The sequence below is a fragment of the Vitis riparia genome, chromosome 1 (assembly GCF_004353265.1).
Source record: "Vitis riparia cultivar Riparia Gloire de Montpellier isolate 1030 chromosome 1, EGFV_Vit.rip_1.0, whole genome shotgun sequence".
Taxonomy (NCBI): Eukaryota; Viridiplantae; Streptophyta; class Magnoliopsida; order Vitales; family Vitaceae; genus Vitis; species Vitis riparia.
Genome location: NC_048431.1, coordinates 702924 through 712227, shown reverse-complemented (window position 1 = coordinate 712227; position 9304 = coordinate 702924). Strand labels below are relative to the sequence as shown.

Below are 9304 nucleotides of genomic sequence, written 5' to 3'. Positions count from 1 at the left end.
AAGAAAGTTGAGTTCTTTTCGTTTTGTTTTGTATTTTTTGTGCTAATAAGAAGTAGCCATTGAAGATGGATGTTGCAGAGGCTATGAGCTTAAATGACTGATTCTCAGAAATGGAAAGAAGAATGGAAAAGAATGGAGGATAATAATAAATGAATCTGATCCTTTTAAGCAGAAACCCAAGTTTCTTTTTCTTCTCTATTTCTATGGGATTTTTTTTCCCTTAATAAGCAGGCGTTGAAAATTTAAATTTTCTTCTAATTTCTTTATTTTCCAAATCAAAGAGAAATATAAGTTATGCTTGGAAGAGTTTCTTAAGCATTTAAGCACTAAAAAGTAGTGTTTGAAGATCAAATGCAGATGTTTCCATTAAATTTTTTGTTTCATGCTTTAATAGGATAATATTGGCATTATAAAAAATTATTAAAGTTATTTTTTTATAAGCTAAAATACAGGGAATTATGTTTTGCTGGTTTTTATATTAAAATCTTTTTTAAGCCTTAAGAAAAAACACTTTTCAAGTGAATCCAAACAAAACCTCAAAATATACAAAGGTTTTTATTGCTAATTGCCATAGTTAAAAAAAAAAGGGTGTTGGAAAATGATTTTCATGAGAAACAAGAGGACCCCATGAATTAAATTCCAAGATCTTCCCCAACAAATTTTCCCTTCATTTATCAACCATAGAGAATTTGAGAGTGCAAAGTGGTGAATAGAAGAACAAGTGGGTGGGTCCATCTTCTGCAGAATATATGGGTACTGGCAATGAGTGGTTCGTTTGCAATAAAGTGGTTTTAATTCATTGTCTGTCCTCTTTCACAACTGTGGAATCTTCTGTTTACACATGTTTCCAAAAATGATTAAGAAATCCTTAAAGTTCACATGGCCTTTTCAGATGTTTTTTAGCTTTCTAATTCCCCAAATTCTCTTTTGCCCTAACCAAAGCTTGTTTGAACTTACATGGATTTATATGCATGTGTCTAATGGACCTCACATGCCTTTCTTCACACTCTACCCCTTTTGCTTCAAACCTTCAAAGTTCACTCTCTCATTCAATACAAATATATCTAAATAATAACAAATTGTGATTGTGATTGAAAATGTGTTCTCTTTTTCTTGAGAGTTGTGTTAGTGATTATGAAGTCATCTTATATATTGATACCTTATTGCACACATGTCTAGTCATGATTTGTTTAGATTTTATATAGCTTTGATAATTAATAATTTGTGTCTTAATCAAAAGATAATTCATACTATAATATTTGTAAAGATTTGGATGTTATTTATAGAAAGTCAATCACAATGGTGAGGTGTATGTGAGAAGGGAATATAACAAAGTGAGAGACAAGAGAAGCAGGGGAAGGAGGAAATCAGTTTCTTTTTTCAGAAGCTTTTGAGAATAACATATATCATAAAAATATAATCATCTTTCCTCCCGAGATGATTTGATGCTTGTTAATTCCACTTCAACAAATCTCTAATCATCAAACTTAAACTCTCAATTTCTAAAATGAACTTCATGTTGTTCATCATCGAGATGAGTTGAGTCTATTTCAAATCACTTGAGTCTTAGCTTTTGATCTAAGGAGACATATTAATGTCAAAATGCTATGTAAAAGATGAGATCTTTAAAGGAGATGTAGGAGATCATATGAGCATAAGTATTATAGTGGAAATATATATATATATTTTTTATAACAAAAATGAAATAATTAACCCTCTTAGGAGTTCACTTTCACCAAGAGCCAATACTCACCATAAGAGACATTTTCTCGATAATTATTATAAGTGGGCATCTATGCTTTATATAAACAAGAATATGTTTAGAGAAAGATATTCGTGTTCAAATGATACAATATTATGACATTGTAGTGATGAAACTTATATGATCATGTCTCGTATGGTAAGTCATGTCATCCTAAATTTTGCAAAAGAGGAAATTAACATACTTTTTATGATAAACAAAATTTAAAATCAAGAATAAAATAAAAACAACATGAAATGACAATTAACACCCCTTCCCTCCTCGGAACAAAACATAATGTATAATTTTTGACACTACTTTTCATAAAAAAAAAATTGATGATTAGGTCCTATATTTTGAAAAGATGGTTCAATACTTTCATTTATTATACCTTAATCCTACCTTTTATATCTATATTTAATAATTTATGTTATTCATATAAAAATAAAAGGGTATTCAATTGGTATTTATTGAATTCTCAATCTCAAATATTTAATATGTATTATAAAATCTAAATCATTAAATAAAAATATAAATAAATGAAATTAAAATACGAAAGAACGATTGGACCTAAAATATACATGTGTCATTCATCCCACCCTTCAGTGGTTGTCAATGACCTAATCATGCACGTTAAGGTTAAGATATAAAATTTTCCTCAAATGGGAAGAAGAAAAAAAAAGAAAATGAAAAAGGAAAGGTGGTGAAGCACGCGAGGAAGGAAGGCGCGTGGGGGAATGGAATATAAAAAGGATCGTCCAAAGTCTGTCTGTGTTTCCATTTCAGTTGATTTGTCCATGACTCCTCCTTGCATGCTCTCAGCACCAATCACAACTCTCCAATCTCTCTATATTTTATTTAATTTTTAATATTATAATTGAAAGTGGTGGAAACCACATCACATGGTGATGAGTCATTTTCTTTGATCCCTGTCTGTCCCTTTCTCACTCCTTAATTTTCTCTCTCTCTCTCTCTCTCTCTCTTCATATTTTATGCCCACAATGTACTTTCTTTCTTCTTCTTCCACCTAAATATGGCCCCATTTTGTTATAAATAATAATTAGTAAATTCTATATTTCTTTTTTAAGGTCAATGGTGGTCCAACGCCCTGGGGGAATCTGTAAATATTTTATTTAAATAATACTTTTCTAAAAATAATAGTAACAACTATCAACTAACAATCGTGTGACATTATTAATTAAAATATTATAATTTTATCTTTCGTTAATGACTATAATTAGTCAATTGATTTGGGAGTGATTATGAAAAAGGTTTAGCTAATAAAGTTTTTGTTATATCATCTTTATGTAAAATTGGTTAGTATTTGAATAGCTTTAACAAAAAAATAATTAAAAATAAAATAAAATTATCAAGTGCTAGTTTAAAATTTACTTTCAATTATTCTCAAATATAAAATTATAACCAAGAATATTTAATATTTATAAAAATTTAAATATTATTAAAATTATTTATTATATATTTGTTTAACCTTAAACCCTAATAACCAACGCCAGAAAAGTGGCGGGAATCAACCGACAAATGAATTCTTGAATGAGAGAAAAGAACAATGAAACGTATCTCCCTCTTACACAGACACCTCCAATGGAGAAATCTCACCGTAACTGCCCTTCAACGCACTCCTGAAATTGATGGTACTATAGCTTCGATTCAGTCTATATCTTCAAACCCATGTTTTTCTCTTCTGGGTATCTGCAAAACCGTATCGTCTCTCAGGAAAATCCACGCTTTGCTCGTCGTCCACGGCTTGTCGGAGGACCTTTTATGCGAAACCAAATTGGTTAGCTTGTATGGTTCGTTTGGCCACGTTGAGTGTGCCCGGTTAATGTTTGATAGAATTCGCAACCCGGATCTTTATTCGTGGAAAGTGATGATCAGATGGTATTTTTTGAACGATTCGTATTCGGAGATCGTTCAGTTTTACAACACCCGTTTGAGGAAATGCCTCAACGAGTATGACAATGTTGTTTTTTCGATTGTGTTGAAGGCGTGCAGTGAATTGCGTGAGACTGATGAAGGGAGGAAACTGCATTGCCAGATTGTTAAGGTGGGGAGTCCTGATAGTTTCGTGTTGACGGGTCTTGTGGATATGTATGCTAAATGTAGAGAGGTCGAGGATTCACGTCGAGTGTTTGATGAAATTCTTGATAGAAATGTGGTGTGTTGGACTTCCATGATTGTGGGGTATGTACAGAATGATTGCTTGAAAGAAGGGTTGGTGTTGTTTAATAGGATGAGGGAGGGGCTGGTGGAAGGTAACCAATATACTTTGGGGAGCTTAGTCACAGCCTGTACCAAGTTGGGAGCTTTACATCAGGGAAAGTGGGTTCATGGGTATGTGATTAAGAGTGGTTTTGATCTCAATTCTTTCTTGGTAACACCTCTTCTAGACTTGTATTTCAAGTGTGGGGACATTAGAGATGCTTTTTCTGTATTTGATGAGCTTTCTACTATTGATCTAGTTTCATGGACAGCCATGATTGTTGGGTATGCTCAGAGGGGCTACCCCAGAGAGGCTTTGAAGCTTTTTACAGATGAGAGATGGAAAGATCTCTTGCCAAATACTGTTACCACTTCGAGTGTGCTTTCTGCATGTGCACAAACTGGGTCTTTGAATATGGGTAGATCAGTTCATGGTCTTGGGATAAAACTTGGATTGGAAGATGCAACTTTTGAAAATGCTCTTGTGGACATGTATGCAAAATGCCACATGATTGGAGATGCTTGGTATGTATTCGAAACAGTTTTTGATAAGGATGTAATTGCTTGGAATTCAATCATTTCAGGGTACACTCAAAATGGGTATGCATATGAAGCCCTTGAACTTTTTGATCAAATGAGATCAGACTCTGTCTACCCAGATGCAATCACACTGGTCAGCGTCCTCTCGGCCTGTGCTTCTGTTGGTGCTTACAGAGTGGGTTCTTCTCTTCATGGATACGCTATAAAGGCTGGCCTATTATCAGGCAGTGTCTATGTTGGCACTGCACTTCTAAACTTCTACGCCAAATGTGGAGATGCAGAGTCTGCTCGAGTAATTTTTGATGAGATGGGAGAGAAGAACACGATCACATGGAGTGCAATGATTGGCGGTTATGGAATTCAAGGGGATTGTAGCAGGTCCCTTGAACTTTTTGGTGATATGCTGAAGGAAAAGTTGGAGCCCAATGAAGTAATCTTCACCACTATATTATCGGCTTGTAGCCATTCAGGGATGCTTGGAGAAGGGTGGAGGTATTTCAATACAATGTGTCAGGTCTATAACTTTGTGCCTTCCATGAAGCATTATGCATGTATGGTTGATCTCTTGGCTCGTGCAGGAAGGCTTGAAGAAGCCTTGGATTTCATTGAGAAAATCCCAATTCAACCGGATGTTAGTTTGTTGGGAGCTTTTCTCCATGGATGCAGACTCCACTCGAGGTTTGATCTTGGAGAGGTGGCAGTTAGGAGGATGCTAGAGTTGCACCCTGATAAAGCTTGTTACTATGTTCTCATGTCAAATTTGTATGCATCAGAAGGAAGATGGAGCCAGGCTAATCAAGTGATGGAGTTGATGAAACAAAGAGGATTAGCAAAATTACCTGGGTGGAGCCTAGTGGATATTGAGACCAGTAATGATTTTTCTCCATTGATAGTGGCATCTCATCCTTAGTTATGCACTTCACCACGCATGAATTCTGGAGTCCAGGAGTCAGGGTATCTCTTAACCTATTCGATATGGATCTTGGTAAATGATTTTTCTCCACAGGAAGTAACATCTCTTGCCCCATCCTATTCCTCATCATGCATGAATTCTGGAGTCAGTGAGGTACTTAGAGAACACTCAATCAAATACTTTTCTGGGTCTGGCTATGTATGAACTTGTGTTGGACTGGTCCTGAGGTCCTGTTGAAACGGTTTGAGCATAGCTGGGAGAATGTGGTTCGAACTGCTCTGGATTTTTTAATGGCAGAGTTGCAGTAAAATTTTGATGTGAAGATTCCTGGCAGCAAACTCACTGAATCATCTTCCTGAATATAATGGTTTGAAGTTCTCATGCATCTTCAAACCTGACTACGATGAAGAACCATGGTGTATCATTGCAGTGCAAGAGGGAAGCTTTCAATACAAGGTTACCGACTCCAAATCCCTTTGGATCACGAGTGATATCTTCTTTAATACAATGTTCATGAGATTAGCCCACTAGGTTTTCTGTCCTGGTGGTTTTGCTGGTGTAAACTGACCTATCACCAATAATCATTACAAGAGCAACTCCCATTCCTGAAACAATGAAACCGATTCAAATCTCTCATGATGATCTCTCTGCCTGTGATTTTAGACGCAATCTTTGCAAAGGAATGGCAATCTCTACAAACACGAAGGTTCTTAGAAATGCGTAGTGTTGTTCCTGGCCTGGTGTTGATTATTCCGAAGGCAATTGCTAACTTCTCACTGTGACTCATAACATTATTTTCTTTGTTGAATTTACTAGTGCCAACAATAGAATTATCAGGTTCTGAATCATAAACTTGAGAATGAACCAAACTCCGAAATTTTTCCAAGAATCTGTATACGTCCTTTGTTTGTGAATGAGATGTATCGCCTGGTCCAAACCTATAAATTTTCTTTTCAATCTCTATTGTGCTGTAGCCAGGGACTTTCCTTAGACCCTTACTCTTCATCATGGATCTCACCTTCCCAAATTTATCCCAGGTTCCTTCCTCTGCATATATATTAGATAGTAATGTATAATATCCCGTATCGGCTGTATCTACATCTAACAGATTTTTTTCAATGCTTTTGATGATGTCCATCCTCTTGTGGATTCGACACCCATTAAGCAAAGCGCCCCAGATGCTGGAATTTGCAGGGAATGGCAATGAAGTAATGATTTGATATGCTCCATTCAGATCACCAGCTCGGCTCAGAAGGTCAACCATGCAAGCAAAATGATCATGTTTGGGCTCAACGCCAAACTCACTCATGGAGTTAAAATATAGCTTCCCTTCTTCTACTGCTCCTGCATGACTACAAGCTGATAGGATATGCATGAAAGTAATATCATTTGGCTTTATTCCCGACCCCAACATTTGATTGAAGAGTGAGATGGTGGCATTAATCTGACCGTGCATCCCATAACCAGCTATCATAACACTCCATGAAACTATGCTTCGTTCTGACATGCGGTCGAAAACTCCATGGGCCATCTGAAGCTCTCCACACTTGGAATACATGTCAGTCAGTGCAGTATCAAGGTAAGAGTCCTTCCTTAAACCATACGTGATGAGCTTGTGGTGAACCCATTTTCCCTTTTCTAAGTAACCCAGATGGGAACAAGCTTGAATTACACTCAAGAAGGTTAGTTTATCCATCTTGACACAGTTCATGTACATTTGATCAAAGAGAGTGATTGCTTCTACTGAATAACCGTTCTGAGAGAAACCGCAAATCATAGAATTCCATGTTACCAGACTCTTCTCCTTGATCTTCTCAAACATCTTGTTTGCTGAATGCATAAACCCACACTTGGCGTACATATCAATCAGGGCATTCTGGACAAAGTCATTGAAGTTGCCTGTTTTGATGATATAACCATGGATCTGAGCTCCAAGCTGTGAAAAACTGATAGTTCCACAGGCTGAGAGAGAACTTGCCAGGCTATATGAGTCTGGCATTAGTCCCTGTGTCTGCATTTGCACAAAGAGAAGTAAGGCCTCCTCTGGTTGCCCATTCCGGGTGAAAATCGATATGAGTGTGTTCCATGAGAGGATAGTTTTCTCTTCAATAGTTTCAAAAACCTTATGGCAATTCCTTAAGTTTCCAGTATCAGCATACAACTCCATTAATGCTGGCCCCAGAAAATCTAACTCTGGGTCCATAGCTCTTCTGATGACAAAGCCATGAACTGACTTCCCTTCCTTCACCCTGCCTAACCTAGCACAAGCACACAGAACACCCACCATGGTTACTTGATTGGGTTCCATTTTAAACTCCTGCATCTTAGCGAAAACGTTCAGGGCTTCTTGGAAACATCCACTTTGATTGTAGCAGGAAATCATTGGTGTCCATGGAGCGGTCATCCGACAAGGAACATTCTCAAAGAGCCTTTCTGCACTATACAAGTCACCCAATTTACCATACATTACAATAAGAGAATTGTTCAGTGAAGCATTACTCTCAATCTCCCTCCTCACAACATAGCCATGAACAGACCTCCCTAGTCTTAGAGAACCCAACTCAGAACAGGCCTCAGTTACACTAAGCATAGTCACGGAATCAGGTTCAACAGCTTCTGAGATCATCTGAGAAAACATATCCAACCCTTCACTTGCTTGTCCATTCTGAACAAAGTTCAGAACAATGGAACTCCATGCCACCACATCTCTTATTGGCATTGTATCGAATACCTTACAAGCGTCATCTAAAAAGCTCATTTCTCCATACATACAAAGCAACGAGGTCTCAACAACAGCATCAGACTCAAACCCACATTTGATTACTCTCCCATGAACCTTCCCACCAACACCCAGATCACCAAAACCGGAACACGCCTTCAAAACTGATGGAAACACAAAGTTACTGATCTGGGTCTGGTCCTGGTACACCATTTCATGGTAAAGTGAAACGGCTTCTTCAAAGAATCCACCCCACACATAGCACTTGATCAGAACACCCCACATGAAGGAATCGGGTTTAGGGAAGGTATCAAAGACACGTTTGGAAGATTCAAAAATGCCCATTTGGGCATAGGACTCAATGAGTTTGGTGGATGCAGGCGGGTGTCTATGGAGGCCGGTGATGAAGAGATGGGCATGGAGTTGGGTGAGTGTTGTTGAGGTGGCGCATCGTCTGAACAAGGGCATGTAAAGTATCATAGCTCTTCAAGGTCAAAACCAGTGAAAAATCATGCGTTTTCTTACTTGTGACTTGTAAGCGATCTTGATGAATTCAAGGTAAAAAAACATGCATATTCTGCAGAAGCTGCATATAGAAAGAAAGTGAGTGGGAAGTCCGTCTCAATTCAAAAGTTGGAGGCTTGTTAGCCAAGTCCTGTAAAATGCGTCTACACATCTCAAATGAGTTTAGTGTCAACGATTTCTGCCTGGATGATGTGGAAATTACAAATTAACTCTGAAAAGTAATGACATTTATTATTTATATATACATATTATCAAATTTCGTATCATAAATCTTTTTATATAATAAAAAATAAATTATATATAAATATATTAGAGCTTTTAAAAAGTTTAACTGATTTTGATTTATAGATTCATAACTAAAATCCATAAAAGTAAATTTTTAAAATTTTTAGATTTGATTTTTAAATCCAAATCTTAACTAATCATATCCCATCAACTTTAAAATTTCAACCTTTCACGTTAATGATAAATCCTTACCCATTGAAAAAGAAATTAAAAAAAAAAAAAACCTAAAAATTTTTATTCATTCAAATGAAGATTAATAAATTTACTTGATTCCTAACACGAGATTTGACAATAAAAATATAACTTTTCAAACATTTATCATTTTCTATCTTTTATGCTTAATTCCTATCATTATACCCAG

The 9304-nt window shown here is 36.5% G+C and overlaps 2 protein-coding genes across 2 annotated transcripts; one reads left to right on the top strand and one right to left on the bottom strand.

The window, feature by feature from the left end:
- Window positions 1–3285: 3285 nt before the first annotated feature.
- Window positions 3286–6359, top strand: LOC117904120 (pentatricopeptide repeat-containing protein At2g03380, mitochondrial). Its single transcript, XM_034816664.1, has one exon. The coding sequence runs from the start codon at window positions 3309–3311 to the stop codon at window positions 5409–5411; it is 2103 nt and encodes a 700-aa protein (XP_034672555.1). The 5' UTR covers window positions 3286–3308; the 3' UTR covers window positions 5412–6359.
- LOC117904027 (putative pentatricopeptide repeat-containing protein At1g69350, mitochondrial) lies at window positions 4920–8751 on the bottom strand. Its single transcript, XM_034816583.1, has one exon. It carries the CDS (start codon window positions 8611–8613, stop codon window positions 5986–5988), a length of 2628 nt encoding a protein of 875 aa, XP_034672474.1. The 5' UTR covers window positions 8614–8751; the 3' UTR covers window positions 4920–5985.
- Window positions 8752–9304: the final 553 nt, after the last annotated feature.